This window comes from Pollicipes pollicipes, unplaced genomic scaffold, assembly GCF_011947565.3.
Source record: "Pollicipes pollicipes isolate AB1234 unplaced genomic scaffold, Ppol_2.1 Scaffold_6686;HRSCAF=7923_pilon_pilon_pilon, whole genome shotgun sequence".
In the NCBI taxonomy this organism is placed as follows: Eukaryota; Metazoa; Arthropoda; class Thecostraca; order Pollicipedomorpha; family Pollicipedidae; genus Pollicipes; species Pollicipes pollicipes.
The window spans coordinates 41,286,881-41,303,460 of NW_023596921.1; the positions used below are offsets into that span (position 1 = coordinate 41,286,881).

At 51.9% G+C, this 16,580-nt stretch overlaps 2 protein-coding genes and 1 long non-coding RNA gene across 3 annotated transcripts in view; all 3 read left to right on the top strand.

The window, feature by feature from the left end:
- Positions 1–2,930: 2,930 nt before the first annotated feature.
- LOC119108349 (cat eye syndrome critical region protein 2 homolog) lies at positions 2,931–11,897 on the top strand. The gene is made up of 4 exons (XM_037231925.1): positions 2,931–3,047; positions 9,801–9,889; positions 10,475–10,627; positions 11,760–11,897. Exons 1-4 carry the CDS (start codon positions 3,041–3,043, stop codon positions 11,895–11,897), a joined length of 387 nt encoding a protein of 128 aa, XP_037087820.1. The 5' UTR covers positions 2,931–3,040.
- An 801-nt stretch (positions 11,898–12,698) lies between these two features.
- LOC119107312 (uncharacterized) lies at positions 12,699–14,717 on the top strand. Its single transcript, XR_005095230.1, has 3 exons — positions 12,699–12,785; positions 14,137–14,328; positions 14,672–14,717. It is a non-coding gene; the product is annotated as an uncharacterized LOC119107312 (long non-coding RNA).
- A 684-nt stretch (positions 14,718–15,401) lies between these two features.
- LOC119108350 (bromodomain-containing protein 3-like) overlaps positions 15,402–16,580 on the top strand; it is a 7,624-nt gene continuing 6,445 nt past the window's right edge. The window contains exons 1-3 of the mRNA XM_037231926.1: positions 15,402–15,613; positions 15,934–15,973; positions 16,168–16,238. Coding sequence (XP_037087821.1) covers positions 15,402–15,613; positions 15,934–15,973; positions 16,168–16,238 — 323 coding nt within the window. The remainder of the gene's footprint in view (positions 15,614–15,933; positions 15,974–16,167; positions 16,239–16,580) is intronic.

Genomic DNA, 16,580 nt, shown 5'->3' on the forward strand with positions numbered 1-16,580 from the left:
CGTCACGGACGCCCGGCTGTCTCGGGCGCTGACGTCACGGACTGCCCGGCTATCTCGGGCGCTGACGTCACGGACGCCCGGCTGTCTCGGGGCGCTGACGCCACGGAGGCCTGGCTGTCTCGGGGCGCTGACGCCACGGACGCCTGGCTGTCTCGGGGCGCTGACGTCACGGACGCCTGGCTGTCTCGGGGCGCTGACGTCACGGACGCCCGGCTGTCTCGGGGCGCTGACGCCACGGACGCCCGGCTGTCTTGGGGCGCTGGTGTCACGGACGTACCGGCATTGATGTCCTGCCCATTCTCGACGTCCACCGCACCCTCCTTCGAGCTAACCACAGCAGGCACTGAGCGGATGGTGCCAGCCGGGCCAGACGCAGCACCGCCCGCCCCCTCTGTCTGGGATGCACTGCGGCTCATGTCTGCTTCTGTGGCAGAAGGCAAAACATAGCTTTTGTCGGAGATTATGACCCAGCTAACCAATTTTGCAACCCTGGTGAGCAGTCATGGCAATTTAGGTTTTCAGTTGGTTCCTATAGATGTAATCAACTTTTGGCTGACAAAGAATCCAGGAAATGCACAAAACCAAAGACACTGAAATCCCCCATAAAAGTAAGGCAACAATAGCACAGCCTGTTCAATGTGGCACAACTCACAAGATTTTGACAGTGACTGTCTGGTTGAAAAGGAAGATACCTGAGATTCTAATCATGGAGCTTAGGCAAAGAGCAATAAGAGAAGGAAGGTTTTGAACAGCACAACACTTTGACAAGATTGAGTTGAAAACAAAAGACCTAATCTAAACCTTTGAAACTAATGGATTTCTGGGATCAGAGCACATCCTAAGCAGTGCTTCCTGTGAGTGCCCTAACTCCTACCAACCTTGCAATGGCAGGCCAATGGCATGACCTAGTAATGAAAGTTTAACATAACACAAAGCTAGGCAAGGTCTGTTGTGCTATCTGATGTCTCCTGACCTTAAGCATGGCTGCTGCAAACAGCCATAGGCCATGCCCATCAAGAGCAAATAGTCAATGCCCAAAACAGCTATAACCCACCATACCAGGGGTAGGTGGAGTGGAAGGCTAGTGCTCAAACCGACTGAGCTATTGGAATTTACAGGACCACAACTCATTTTATTTTTGAGTTTTAAAATCTTAGAGCCCCATAATATTAGTTTCTCCTCATAACCAGCAAAACACATGCTATTTGCCTAGGATATCTAGCCCAATTAGGGTCCAAACCTACTGCTGATTATGAGGAAAGTTTTGTAACTAGGTGGATTTTTACCAATACATAGCTTGGTGTGTAGGCAGGAAAAGCAAATTTGCTCATGCTGCAGGTACTCGACATTTGTTATATGGCACAAGTTAATATCCATGATCTCAAGCTATATGTATACAGCTACAAAGACTAGCTGTGAATTATTACCTTTTTATGCATAATTTTACTTGCAGAACAACTGAAAAGGCCAGAGTACATGCCCAATCAACATGCACTCATATTAAACATGTCTCACATAGCAGTGAGATTGCAGCAAAAGTTCAGCACATGCTAACATATAACATAACATAACATAAATCTGGGCATTCAGGGTTTGATGCATGGTTGTCACCAATTTTGGTATACAGGTCAGCAATGCTTCAAGGTATTATCATGTTGCAAACATTATCTCTGGCAGAAAACTCCTTAACTTACTGAGCAAAAATAATTTATAAATTCAGCACAATTTTGGCTGGTGTGAATTTAGCTCACACATGCCAGCCTATCTGGAAACCATAGTAGATCTTGATGGGATATCATTGGAGCAGAGGGAAATCAATATCAGGAAAACTTCTCCTTTGGGCCAGCTTATCAATATTTTTGTGCAGAAATTATTGAAATAGACCAATGAGAGAATCATGTATTTGTCATCAAAACAGGAAAGATCACAAAAAGACCAAAGGTGATGGTAAGCTACATCTTTGGAGGTAAGCAAAGATAAAAATGATTCCCCAAATGCATCAGTTCTCTACTCTTTTAAGGGAAAGATTGTCTGCCCCAAACATCCCATTTGCATGTTTGCCACGGTTTGCAGACTGATGTGCCTGGTTGTGCGCAGCATAGCCTTCTGGAGCAGTGGATGATCTTTTTGCATACTGGCTCTCCACCTCTTGAATGCATTCCTGCCGGCAAAGACTGCTAATCTAGCTGACCCCAAACACACTAACCCGCCGGCATTGATGTGGGCCGATGAACAGTCAATGAACATCAGTGAACGATTTTCATGACAGGCCACTAGCTTTTCCAGCTGATAGTAATGCTACTTTACACCAATGCCTCTTTCGAAGATCACTTACACCAAGGGTCTTCCACGAGGATTGCGAAATCATTTGAGATCGGACAGATTCAAGATCACATTGCCCGCGCACACGACTATATCAAGGTCCGCGTACCGCTTGTACGCTTGCATGCTTACGATCGTAGCAGAGGGGCGGCAACGAGAAAATGCTCGGTGCAAATGTGCTTTGTAAAGCATCATTATCCGTCCTAACACGTTGTTTTGTTTTTGAAATTGCATTATATTTAAAGACACGTTGTCCATAGTAAATATAATTGCCGTATATACTGTTATTATATTGAACAGCGCGTATTCAATCTGCTTACGTTTTTGGGTAGTGCTCCAACGCAGTGGGCGGGGTTTCAGTTTCTGTATCGATATTCACACAACATAGCCATACATAAAAACACAGCCTTTTGACCCAAAGACCATAGTACAATTGGATTGTAGCAACTTTTTCTTAAACTACAGTAGACCTTTGTTACAAATACTGATGCGCCTTAGGTGAAATTCACGCATAAAAAGGTCTCAATCGATAAAGAAAATGCATGGCGCCGAAGTTCCCGGATGCGTGTCAAGTCGGCAGTGGGAGGCCGCGCTGTGGTGTGTTGTGCTTGGCGACGCTTATTTCCGTCGTAGATGTCCGAAGTCTGATCTATCTTCCCCGTGCTTTTAGCAGATCACAGGAAATGAACATGAAGAAACTAGACCTTCATTGAATCTCATGGAAGGTAAGGGTCACTGCATTGTGTTAGCATATGCGATTGGCGCGGTGTTGTGTTTGCGCAGAACTTGCGCGTCATTGCCATGCCCATGAGAATGCTTAATTTAACAACTGCCTCCCGGAGCAAAACAAATCCCTATCAGGCATCGAAACTTAATTGCGTTTTATTTTTTCACAATCAAGAGCATGAATACTGGAAAAGGACCCATCAGTATGTGATGACCTAAATCAGTTACTAGGCCAAAGTTTAAGATTATTGATAAAATGTGGTAGAAATGCAGCATGTATCCACCATCTTGTTTCATGTTAAGCTGAATACAGATGATCACTATTTTTGGAGCTGCTTAGATATGTAATTCACCAGCATTTGTGGGCATCAAACACAATTATAAACATTAGCTCATGTGTATTTGGAGCCTTATGATCAGATATCACAAATGTCTTCACAGGTATAATTTAAAAGTTAGTCTATGCAGCCATTGCATGCCCACAAATTTTAAGGTTGTAGTAGAGTATGGATAAATATCAAGCATGATACAGAAAAAGTAGCTGGTTACAATATGTGTTTTAAAACAATGATGAAGATGGTATAAACATTAGTGTGGTTTGAAATCATATATGGCTGGGGACTTCCAAGAACAGCAGCCTGCCAAGTGAAGCACCATACCACAGCATGTCACAGGCATTGGTCAACCTTTATATTGGGCTGCACTGAATACACTGAATACAATTCTGCACTGAAGATCATTGTGCTGCAGTATAGGGAAGTGCTGAAGGTGAAAGTATGTTTTAAATTGGGTCAGGGAAACCTCACAGTCTGACAGATTCAAAACTAAAGGGCCTTTTTCTCTGCTCATAGACAATTGGAGCTTTACTGCTTCCCCTCAGATCCTCTTAAAGACAAGTCAACCTAAGTAATGATGGCCTGTGGGGCCCAGCTGCATGTATGTATAGCTGGATTGGTTATTGTTAGTGATTACTGCAGGAAAAAATAATTGTAATTTTGCCCTGCTAGATCAGGTTATGAAGACACCAGGACTCCATGAGGCATGCTGTGCAATGACATTTCACAACTAGTTGATCATGGCAAAATTGATATTTTGCAGCCCTTGAGGCATTACATTTTATGCTAATATAAATCTATCAGTGGATTAATTCATATTTAGCATATGAATGCAGGCAAGAAAATAGTTACGCATACTGTGCAGTATTACTTAATACTGTACAGTATCCCACCAATTTACCTTAAAAACTAAACATTGCACAATAACAATAGTTTGGGTATAACAAAATCTTATTCTCTAGACTGTTCTGATCCACCTACATTATTTTCATTTAAGTGTAGGATATATCAAATTCAGCTGTAAAGGTTAACATCACTCCCAAGATATTCAGTTGGATCATGTGACCCAGCTTCACCACAGATGACAGAGGCAGATTACATGTAATGGGATCACATTGTAATTTGTAGTGATGCATTGTAGTGAATATTGATATAGGTGACACATGATTAGAATGCACAATATGCATATTATTATTATACACTGTATAGGAATTGAATTGCAGCTGTCAAGAATTCCCAGCATGAGGAAGCATCAAGACACCATAAATGGAACATGAAGAAACAAAGGGCCATAGACATTGTTGGACCCGTGAGACAGCTTGTGAACACCAGCGTGGCCAGGCAATATCCGGGCCAAAAAAGGAGTTATAAGTTATCTGTGGAGACAGGAGCAAGACCATCCTGAATGTTAAAGTAGTCATCTGGAAAGGCCAGGGACCCTGAAATTACAGGGTAGTCCATAATAAGCACATTTTCATGATGCTTCAGGAACTCTTAAGTCTCTCATAGGCAGTCTAAGGGGTGCTGGTATTGTAGCGACTAATGCATCTGTGTTAACATCTGCACATCTGGTAAACCAGAGGTACAGGATTTGATTCCCAGTGGTGCCTGCCCTCCCTGCCAGGGAGGGACAGGCACCACTGGGATCTGCTCTCATTTCTGTGTCCTTTCAGATCCTCTACAGGCTGCCCATTTGTTTACAATGTGGAGGAATGTTACTGTGCCCCAGTGTGTTGTTTTACAAGGTGTTTGTGAAACTGCATGCAACATGATTGAATACTAACACAGGTAACCATGATTTTGTGAAGCATGATTAAAGATATATGTAACCATGTCATGCAAAGAATGAGGGGCAGGCATTGCCATAAAGCCTCAGCAGCTGTGTGTGGTGTTAAGCTCCAATGGCACATGCACACATAGGCAATCTGAATTGGTTTAGAAACAAGAACAGTTGAGGTGGGAGTTGGTGTCTCCAAAATAGCTAGATGGTGACTAAGGTGGTCTTAAGTGGTCATGAAGCTGGTAGGCATGGTCAGAAGGATCTGGAATTTCTGGTGTATGAAGGGCTCCTCTGTCCAGGGGCATCAGGGGATGCTAAGCAACCTTCTGGTGGCTGTGGTGTTGACCAGGTAAAATAGTTGTGGTTCCAGAGGATTTCCTTTGATGTATAGCTTTGTAAATGACTAAGATAGGTTACTAGAACACCTACAGGCATGGGGATGGTCACCAAATTCCAATTTGGTCAAGACCATAATAACACAGTTGATACTCTGAATTCATAGGCTTAAGTAGTCCCTTAAGTTTGTTAAAGATGCTTCAGTGGAACATAGGATCTCAGAATAATGTGTTGCATTTGAATATGGCTCATGCATAGAAGTGAGGAGAAATCCAACAAACAGATTCATTATTGGTGTGAAGCACCCTCATCACCCATGTCCAGTGAACGGGACCTTATTGTTGGCGCTGCTCATGGTCCCCCCAACATCTGCTCTCATTTCTGTGTCCTTTCAGATCCTCTACAGGCTGCCCATTTGTTTACAATGTGGAGGAATGTTACTGAGTCCCAGTGTGTTGTTTTACAAGGTGTTTGTGAAGCTGCATGCAACATGATTGAATACTAACACAGGTAACCATGATTTTGTGAAGCATGATTAAAGATATGTGTAACCATGTCATGCAAAGAATGAACACAAATGAACACCTCTCTGTAGAAAGTTATGATGTGCTAAACAGATCCATCTGAGGCTGTTAGCTACCTGGTTGGATTAGATATCTCAGATATCAGGACTGTTTGTTTCATTTAAAGACATTATAACTTAGATGTTAGTCTGATGTGTGTTAAACTGTTTCACTGTTGCATCAAGTGTTCTCTACATTTACATTTGTGTTCATGACATCCCATTTTTATCAATGTTATTGAGACATGTGCTCCATTTTGCCACCAGATTAGTATAGGTGAATGTATAGGTGCAAAGGTAGTATTAGATGAATGTACTAGAATCACCACCAAGCAAAGCATTGCAGTGCTCAGTGTGAACAGAGTATACCAGTAAGGCCTTAGAGGATCTGTGGTCTACAGTATGAACATAATTAACCAGCAAGGCATTGTGGGACACAACAAAATGCATAACAAAGGTAGAGGTCCATGATGTCCTTAACATCAGTGATGAAATAAGCAAGTACCTTTCATGCAATACTTATAACCTTGGGATAGTTTGGGTAATTAATTGGTATGTCAAAACCCTTGTACACACATTTGGCCTGTTTGAAGTTGCAATGATGCAAATCATTGTCAGTAGCATTCAAGCAGCAATGTATTGTTTTTTTTTAATTATTTCTGATGCTCAGGGGTCTTGCTGGAGGTAGCAATGGGTGGTTTGTCTTGAAACGTGCATCTTTGAACAGCAGTCCATGTGAAACTTTTGGGCAATGGGCACATTGGGCATGCAGTGCTGCATGGAAGATAAGAAGTTACGCCAATTTTTGAAGATGTTGCAGTTTTGTAGTCAAAATGCTGACCTTTATGGTGTGAGGCTGCAAAGTTATGGACCTTTGAAAAATCTGAGGTCGGCTTAACGATTTGGACACAACCCTTTCACTTTTCATACTGTGGTATCGCTGCTTGGGAAAAGAGGGAGCATCTTCTAGCGTGGTAGGCCTACCAGCATTAGGTGGGACAGCGCCAGTTTGCCATCCCAAGCACCATGTCTCCTTATGTTTCACAAATGCTTTGCGGGCCGCGCGTGTCGCGGCTTGTTTCCATCTGCCGCCGATGCCGTAGCCTGTGTATCAACATCACTGCTCTCTGTGAATGACATTAAAACACAGTCAATAAAGCCATCAAATTGCTGAGTTTTTTTTATTCCAATTGGGGTGGGATTTTACTCGCGCAGACCAGCCAGCGATGTGAGGTGGTTCATGCTGTGTTCTGAGTGCGGTTGCCGCGGTGTAAATTCAGGGTTTTTAGCCGTGTCGACTGTCGTGCCGGTTTTAAGCCGTGTGGCCACGCAGCACCCGTGACATTTTGGGCCTCGGGCCAATGTATCACTGGGGTTGTTGACGACTGCAATTTGCCTGACTAATAGCAGTTCGTGCAAGTGGTGAATGTGTAGAAGTTTGTTCTGGAATGTAAAGAATAAGGTTTTGGGAATGGGAGAAAATGTTATGTCATCCTAGCTCAAATTTTGCGCAACTGCTGAAAACTTGCCACACAACCGGCCCTGGTCACAAGTTGATTCCAAAAACAGTACATGGGTCTGTGGGGGGCATTCTCATGTGTCATGGTAAACAGATGTGTCAGTGTGGTAAGCAGGGGTGTATGCCGGCCCCACAGTTCAATCAGCGGGCGTTGTAGTGTTCTGGCCGACACTGGTGGAGGGCGGTGTTTAATTGCTGATGGTTAACCTTTCATTTCAGGTCAGCCTTCCTCGAAACCGTGTTCCTGGATCCCGCGCAGTGACGCACCTGCAGCAAGCCTCTTGTTGCCCTCCTCTCTCCTTGTTTTCCTTCCTGCAGTACAATGATGAACATTGTAAGTCCTCTGCAGATACCATTTTGTGTATTTCCTCCATCATCTTACCCTTGCAGCAGCATGAAGTCTGTCTGCGCTGTTGTGTTCTGCTGTTTTGTACTGGTGTTGTGCTGACTGCTCAGTTTGACATCAGTCAGCCTATGATGACCCGTGGAGTCACAGTAAATAATCCCAGCCTGGCATCTGGGGAATTTGTGCTCATGAACATGGAGTTGTTTATGGGCTGGTAGCCATCGAATTCAGTGGGTTTTCTCATGACGTTTTCCGTGGTATTGCCATTCCGATGGCATCATTGCTGTATTTATATTGTTTCTTGGGGTCGATGGTCAATGGGACATTTTGAAATGGGAACCTGTGTGGCATTCTCATAGTTAAAAGCGAACAAAGCCTTTGAATCAACCTCGAGACGGTTTTTGCACGTTGTTCTAGCACATATTGTCGGGATTGTGCTTGGATTACTCCTGGATCATAGATATTTCCCATTTCAGGTATGTCCTCCTTTCCCTCTCGGCCGGATACCGCCGGCGGCTCATACCTCTCCGTTCATACGGGATCGTTACAGAAAAAAAAGTCTAGCGGATTAGTCTAGTGAAACGAGTGAAGGATGGGCGAGTTGGTGGCGGGTTGATGACGGATGGGCGAGTTGGAGGTTGATGAGGAGATTAACAGGACACGTCGCCGGGTACAGGATTCAGTATGGAGGCACAAATGGGATGTGACCACATGCATCGCGTTCCCTTTTAAAAGAAGACTTGCGTTCAAACAGGGTGACGCGCCATGTTGCCGATTAGCATGACGTCCATTCCATGACGGGCGAGACCTCTCAGTTGTGGTCATCTTCCGAATTAGGGCCGTTTCACAGAAAGTCCGCTGAAATCAGGCCTGAATTCCCATCCCATGACGGGCGAGACCTCTCAGCTGTGGTCATTTTCCCGAATTAGGGCCGTTTCAGAGGAAGTCTACTGAAACCAGGCATCAGTCGTCGCTCCCCATTCACAGCTGTCGGGGCGGACGCCAGCGGTCGGCGCTACCGAGGCAGTGCGGTAGCTGTCGGGCCAGCGGACAGATTGGATGTAGTGTCGGTTTGGAGGACACTTCTGCCAGCTGAGAAGCGCGAGCACACCGAGCCTGTGCGATCAAGGGTCGTCAGGTTGTCGTCAGTCGGCGGACGCGTGCCATATCCGAGTGCGGCCAGTTAACGTTGTCGCCGACCCAACTACATCATTGGACTTTGCGGGCTTTCGCACTGGTTCGTTGAGTTTGCTCCCCGGTTTAAATTGGAGGCCGATTCAGTCGCGGTTGGAAGTGCGAAATGCTCGGCCATGCGCGGTAGCTCTGGCTTGCCCACTCTTCAGGTCTGCCATCCCCATATTCTGAATATTGGCTTCGACACGTGATACATCGCGCAGCTGTGTGCGACAGGCAGAGGCGCGTCCAGGAAAGAAAACATGGAGCACGCCGTCGGCGTCACCCTCGGCTCGTGATTAAAGCAACCTTTCAACCTTTTAACGTTTTGCGCCGTAACGACCAGTCCAAACTGGCTGCCGGGTCCGCGCCATGCTGCGCTGAGTGCGCCTGTGGGGCCAGCTGTCGGGTCAGGACGGCGGATGTGCGGGTCCGCTCTTCCACCGAACACCTCAGCCGTGTCGCGTCGGCTGAACGCGGCCGCAGTGGGGCCCTAAGTGGTGTGCCCTCAGTCCGTCCCCTACAGCCGGCGCCGCGCGACGCGCCATGCGTCGGCACGTGCTGCGGTCCACAAAAGTGGAGCAATACTGTGGACGACCGCTGGGTTTGTGTTGGTCGTACCGTCTTTATCACTTGCCAGTGTGTTGCCGTGGGCGGTCTCGCTTGTGTTGTATCTGATGCCGAGTTGTCCGGTCTTTCAGATCTCCAAACGTGGTGGGAGATTCCAAGTATTGCCCATTTTTGTTCGTTGTTTCGGGCAGCTTTCAACCTTCTTGATTTTGATATCGAGGTAAGTCGGCAAGTAATCGGATACACGCGCCTATTGATGCAATTTATCGCATCAAGTGGACATTGCCTTTTTAGGGCATTCGGAAATGATGTTGAAATAACCTGGTATTGATGGTGTGCTGTGCTTTGTCGTAGAGTAACATACATGTGTACTCCACAGAGGCCCTTACACGTGTGTACATGTATATGCGGCATTTTGGAATATGTGCCACAGTCATACTGCGGCGTGAACGTAGGCTTGGTCGCCATAATCACACCGTCGCCACCGAACACCGGATAGCACGTGCACATGCAATGTCGGGGTGCCGGTAGTGTAGTGGTTAGCACGTATGCGTTAACCACTGCGCGTCTGGGAAACCGGAGGTACGGGGTTCGATTCCCCGCGGTCCCCGCCCTTCCTGTCAGGGTGAGAGGCAGGCGACGCCATATAGCCTCAGCAGCTGAGTGCGTCGTAAAGCCTCAATCACACACACACATGCAGTGTCCGTCCGGCACCTGACCTGTCCACGTGCGGGCTGTCGGATACGGCGGCGAGGCGTGCGAGCTGCCGTCTTCTCACTGCGCCATACGTCGGGCGGTGTTGCAGGACTTGGAGCAGGGTCTGTTGGCGGACAGAGACGACTCGCCCCTACTGCAGCAGCTGTTGGTCAGGCTGCTGCAGGGCTGTCTGCCCGAGTACGATGTGTCGGCGCACAACTGGCAACATTTTCTGAGGCGGCTCCTCAGGTTCAAGTGCTTGGTATGTCAGTCGCGTGGTATTGCATTGCAAAAGGCGTATTTAGAGGTTGCGTCGGTGTCCTTTGCCTTGATTGCTTGAAGCCGATATTTGCGCCATAATTGAGCCTTTTGATGAAGTTCCCTGGTTGCGGTTTTGGGCTCTACTTAGGCTATCATTAGTAATTGGGATTTTAGGCTTTCAAACAGACACGCAGGCACGGTTGTTTAATGCGCTTGCGAATGTAGGGAGGAGATCTTTGCTTTGAGCCAGACTACATGTGTACTTGTCTCCGACCAGCTCCCGACCAGAGCAGATTTTCAGCCGTTTGGTTCGCACCGTCGTGGACGTGGTCTGCCTTCAAAGGGAGTGTCCCCAAATACGGGTAAATCCAAGCCGTAGTATAGCGTTTCATTGGATTCGTGGGATGATAACTTCATGCTGCGCGAATCGTTTCGTCTAAGCTGGATGTTTCGAGCTTTCGTAGCATTTTATACACAAACATTTTGACACATTATGTGTGTTGCAAACGTTACAGAACACACATGTGGAAAAGAGAAAGGCAAATTAAATGTGTTTGCTTTCGTAGTGGTGGGCAGGGAGTCAAATGGATTTCGCCCGCAGGGTCGACTGCTTCAAATGGAAATTCTAAGCTATTCAGAGGATTTCGAGAACAGTTATTGGTGATAAAATCGTACGCGTCTGATGTAACAATAAGTGATACGTACAAGGAAGGTGGGATGCCACCTTCAAGTGGTCCCTTGGATCGGGCGACGCAGCTCGAGGGCACGTCGTGGCTTCGGGTCACTAGAGCAGGCATCCAACCGCTGGGTCCGAGAAGCCGTGATAGATCCCGCTATAGTCATGCCTGCTACGGGGGGCACCCTGACAGCAGTCACTGGATTAATGCTGTCCCCGCAAGGACACCGAAAATGCAGTCCCCGCGGCGTGCATTGTGAAGTGTTGCACGTCTGTGTTTCTTCGGCGCGAACCAGCCAATGCACTCGTGATGACCAAGCAAAGTTTAGAAATCGTATTCCGGCATTCATCCACGCACGCTTTCGTTCCGTTTGCACTTGGTCTTGCGTTGGTGGGTGTCGCCGTTCGGCTTGACTGTCGTGCCACTGGCGGAGCGGTGACCGGGGCCGCCCCGCAGGAGGACCCGAGCGTGCACAACCCGCTGGGCGCCACCGGTGACTTCTACGGCCTGCCGCTGCGCGCGCGCGTCACCGTACTCCAGCTGCTGTGCGACCTGCGCCTGGAGGCCGAGGACGTCATCGACCTGCTGAGGTGACCTGACGACCGGGGCACGGTCGTCTGGTGGCCAGGGATGTGTCTGGCGGCCCGTGATACGGCAGTCTGGTGGCCGGGGGATGTCTGGCGGCCCCGGGATACGGCTGTCTGGTGGCCGGGGGATGTTGGCGGCCCCGTGATACGGCTGTCTGGTGGCCAGGGGATGTGTCTGGCGGCCCGTGATACGGCAGTCTGGTGGCCGGGGGATGTCTGGCGCCCCGGGATACGCTGTCTGATGGCCGGGGGATGGTCTGACGGCCGTGATACGGCAGTCTGATGGCCGGGGGATGTCTGGCGGCCCCGGGATACGGCAGTCTGATGGCCGGGGGATGTCTGGCGGCCCCGGGATACGGCTGATGGGGCTGGGGGATGTGTCTGGCGGCCCTGGGATACGGCCGTCTGGTGGCCGGGGGATGTGTCTGGCGGTTGGGACACGGCCGTCTAGTGGCTGGGGGTGTGTCTGGCGGCGGGGGCGCAGCCGTCTGGTGGCTGGAGACGTGTCTGGCGGCGGGGCACGGCCGTCTGGTGGCTGGGGACGTGTCTGGCGGCGGGGACGCAGCCGCCTGGTGGCTGGGGACGTGTCTGGCGGCGGGGCACGGCCGTCTGGTGGACGGGGGATGTATGGGTCGGTAGAGACGACGCCGCACTGCGGAACGCGGTGTGGGGTTGTGACCGAAGGTAATGCGTGTTGATAGTTATGTTTGGTTGTGATTTGGATGCCTGCTGCCATGTTGGGCGGTTGTCCACGCGATGAATACTCTAACGGCGTTTGTCCACTCCGTGTGATGCTACAGAATCTCGAGCCGACAGCCTGAGGGTAGAGCCGCTGGGCCACGACGACAACGGTGCCACCTACTGGTATTTTTATGGAACTCGCCTCTACAAAGAGGTTCGTACGGCCGCTTCCCCGCGCCGCCTGGGAATCGCTCCGCTGCAGTCCGCAGTATGAGCGGGTGATTAGGGCTTCAGGTCGTCTACCAGGTCTCAGCTCTTCATGGAAAAGTATTGACCTGTGGCTGTACCTGTGACGCCATAGTCAGCTACGTCACAAACGCGTGATGACGCAGAAGCGTAGGGCCGTTCTGGTGCGCTTGCCTGTGACATCATAGATGGAAATTTTAGGCACTGCGTTCGGCAGTGACTTACGGAGCCCCAGTGTGCTCGGTCGCTGACACCAGCGTTAGGCGCGTTAAAGCTGTTGCGTGATGGGGCTTCCCTTGCACTTGTGTGGGATCGCCCGGATGTACTAGTGTTGACTGCTGGCGGGTATCGTGCGCCTGGGGCGACGCCACGTCCCGTCACCTGGCGACGGCTCGTGCCGTACTACACTAATCACCCTGCTTGGCTAAGTACGACTTGATTGCACCGGGCACGCTTGCTATCTTGGAACAAAGAGGGGTTTATTAGATTGTTTCGTCTCGTTGCTGCAGCAGTGCCGTGGTGCAAGGTTTTCCCACGTGTCTTATCTTGATTACTGCACTGCTTGCGTTTGGAGTCCGCGTTTGTTTCGGCAATACGAAGCTCGCTAACCGCGCGTGTCGTTCGAGGACGGTGCTGCAAAAGTTGTGTTGCATAATTGGTGCCGTATTTGTTAATTTTAAGCTACGTGCTGAATTATTGTGACCTAAGACCAAACTGCAAATTGCCTGATCGGAAACGTCGCCATTTTGCATAATGTTCCGCCTTAGAGCGTGAAGACATTGACGCGAGAAGCCGTGGAATAGAAGCTGTTTTGCCACTCTAGTGTTCGTTTCTCGCTTGGTAAGCCCTCTGGCCACTAATCGTGGCGCCGCACGCATTTGTGGCATGCAAGCGCTACGCAATATCATATGTGAATTCTGGCTTGTCCCTTGCACTGTTTGCTGGGGTACTGCTCTGATCGTTCCACGCGTCTGTCCTGGCGTCCCAGCATAAGTGGTGCTCCACGCGGCCCGGCGTCAGCGCCGTTCCCCGTCCAGCCGTGATGTGCTCCCCGCGGCCCGGCGGCGGCGCCGCTCCTCGTCCCTGTCCAGCCGTGATGCTGCTCCACGAGGCCCGGCGGCGGCGTCGCTCCTCGTCCCTGTCCAGCCGTGATGCTGCTCCACGAGGCCCGGCGGCGGCGCCGCCCCTCGTCCCTGTCCAGCCGTGATGCTGCTCCCCGCGGCCTGCCTGTCTCACGCTGTCCGGGTCGTAACGCAGCCGGCGGCTTGCCCGGTGTTCTCTTCGCACCTGTGACCGTGCTGCTGTCGCGCCGCCGGCAGAGCGCTGAGGACAAGGGCCGCGCGCGCCAGCCCGGCTGGCGGTGCGTCTGCTTCACGGCCGACGACTGGCGCCAGCTGGCCGACTCGTACAGCCGCTCGCGCTCGCCGCTCGAGCTCGAGCTCTACCACACGCTGAAGGAGGACTTCCTGCCCGAGATACCGCGCCTCTTCGCGCAAAAACAGAAGCTGCAGGTGAGAATGGCTGCCCGACTGACTGCGGGTCACGTGGCGGGCGGGGGGGGGGGGGGGGGGGTGAGAGACAAGAGAGGAGCAGTGGAAGACGAGGAAGTGGGGGCTGTTGATTGATTTTCTGAGCTGCGACGATTTTCAGGAGGGCTGTGGTGTCCATTCTAATGAACCTCTGGTAGCATTTTGCTGCTGTCTCTCCGGTAACGAATTAGCTGTTTTGAACTTGTCCGAGCATCTTCTGCGGGGTGTTTGATGTTTTAACATTAGTGAGTGTCATAGACTGCGATATGTCGGAATGGCCTGCCGTCTTCCACGTCTCACGCCTGCCGTGGACTGGCTGTTGCAGAAGAAGCGTCAGCTGGAGATGGGGCCGCGCCGCCAGTCGTCCCGGGCCGGCCGCCGCCCTCGCCGGCCTCGCCCGCCGTCGCTCCGCCCCCGCCGCCGCCTTCGCCGCCGCCTCCGCCGCCGCCGCCCCGTCCAAGACCGTCAAGGGCGGCCGGAAGACCAAGGAGCCTCCCCGGCCACCGCCGCCTGTGTCGCCTGGCCACGACAAACAGGACGACAAGAAGTCGTCGCCCGCGGCCGCCAAACGCGAGAAGGCGGAGGCTAAGAAGGCGCCTGCGCCGCCTGCGAAGCGGGAGAAGGGCGACTCCAAGAAGTCCGTTTCGGCTTCCAAGCAAGAGAAGGCAGAGGCGAAAAAGGCACCGGTGGCCGACTCTCCAAAACTCGAAAAGGTAGAGACGAAAAAGTCGGCGGCCACGGCTGCCCACAAGGACTCAACGAAATCATCGGTCACGTCTGCCAAACAGGAGAGGCCAGATGCCAAAAAGCCTCCGCCGGCGTCGCCCAGAACAGAGAAGGCGTCGACCAAGAAGAACAGCTCGTCCTCTCCAAAGCCGGACAGCAGGCGGGCGCCGTCGGCGTCGCCGAAGCGGGAAAACGCCGCCAGGAAGCCGCCGCCGGCCTCGCCAAGGCCTGAGAAGGTCGGGAAGCAGGAGAAGACTGCGCGACCGGACAAGTCGGCGAAGCAGGATCGGTCCTCGGCGAGGAAGGCGTCAGTGTCGCCACGGCAGGAGATGGCGCCGCCGGAGGAGGCGCCGGTGGTGCCGTCGCCCCTCGGCGCCAGCAAGCGGCAGCGAGCCGAGCCGGCCGACGCCACCAAGCCCAAGAAGCGGCCCAAGGAGGAGATGGTGGAGGTGGACTCGGAGGAGGAGCGCGAGGCCGAGCGGGCCCGGGTGGACAAGGAGCGCGAGGAGCGCGAGATGATCGAGCGGGAGAAGGAGGAAGCGTAAGTATTGACAGGTGGCTGCGAGGTGTTGCGTCAGGAGGTTGTTACTTCCTATATATTTTGTCCATCGTTTCCTTTCTATTGGTAGTTTTCGATGTCAAACGTGGAACAGTTTTTGCTCACATTTGCCTGTATTTGATGAATGAGTGACACCTTTTGTCTTTATTTGATAAATGACATCTTTTACCAGTAAGTAGTGTCCAAAGGCATTTGAGAAGATTTGCTTTATCATCGGTGAGATGTCGCGGTGCTATTTGGCTGCGCGGGACCACGGCTGGAATCGTGCCACCTCGACTGACGTCCACGCGCTCCCGTTTCAGCTTCATCCGGCGCGCGATCGCCATGATCGAGGCGCGTGAGGTGGGCAGCTCGGGCGAGCGGCGGAGCCGTGCCCGCGACTCCAGCCGCCCGGCGCCGCCGCCGGCGGCGGCGTCGGCCGCGGCTCGCCGGCCGTCCGCAAGCCGGCGGCGGAGCGGCGCCGCGCGCGCCGCAAGGAGCCGCGCCCGCCGCCGCCGGTCGTGGCGCCGCCGCCGCGGCCGCCCGTGCCCACCAAGGCGTCGCGCAAGTACATCAGCGACAGCCTGTCGGAGAGCGAGAGCGCTAAGGAGAACAAGCTGGCCGGCCGGCCGGCGCCGCCGCCGGCCGCCTTCTCCGACTCCGACTCCGACGCGCCGCCGCCGAGCAAGGCCGGCCGGCCGACGAAGGCGCGCCGGGCGTCGGACGAGGCCCGCGGTCCGTTGCGGACGACTCGAATGCGGCGGCCGGCGAGCGACGCTTCGTCGGCCGGCGCACCAACAACTCGCTGGGCTCGCTCAACGAGCCGCTCTCGGCGCTGGAGGAGGACGCCGAGGAGACGCACGTGCCGGCGGCGCCCGTCGGTGGCGCGAGCAAGATCCGTAGCTCAGCCAGGTGGGTGTGGTAGGCGTGGGCCGACCGCTTGGGTTGGGTGGGTGCTCCGCGGCGACCT

Bases quoted from the DNA above. Each gene is read 5' to 3' on its own strand.
- LOC119108349 (XM_037231925.1), top strand. The intron at 9,890-10,474 runs GTAAGTCGGCAA...GCGGTGTTGCAG, and splicing joins TTCTTGATTTTGATATCGAG to GACTTGGAGCAGGGTCTGTT. The intron at 10,628-11,759 runs GTATGTCAGTCG...GCCGCCCCGCAG, and splicing joins TCCTCAGGTTCAAGTGCTTG to GAGGACCCGAGCGTGCACAA.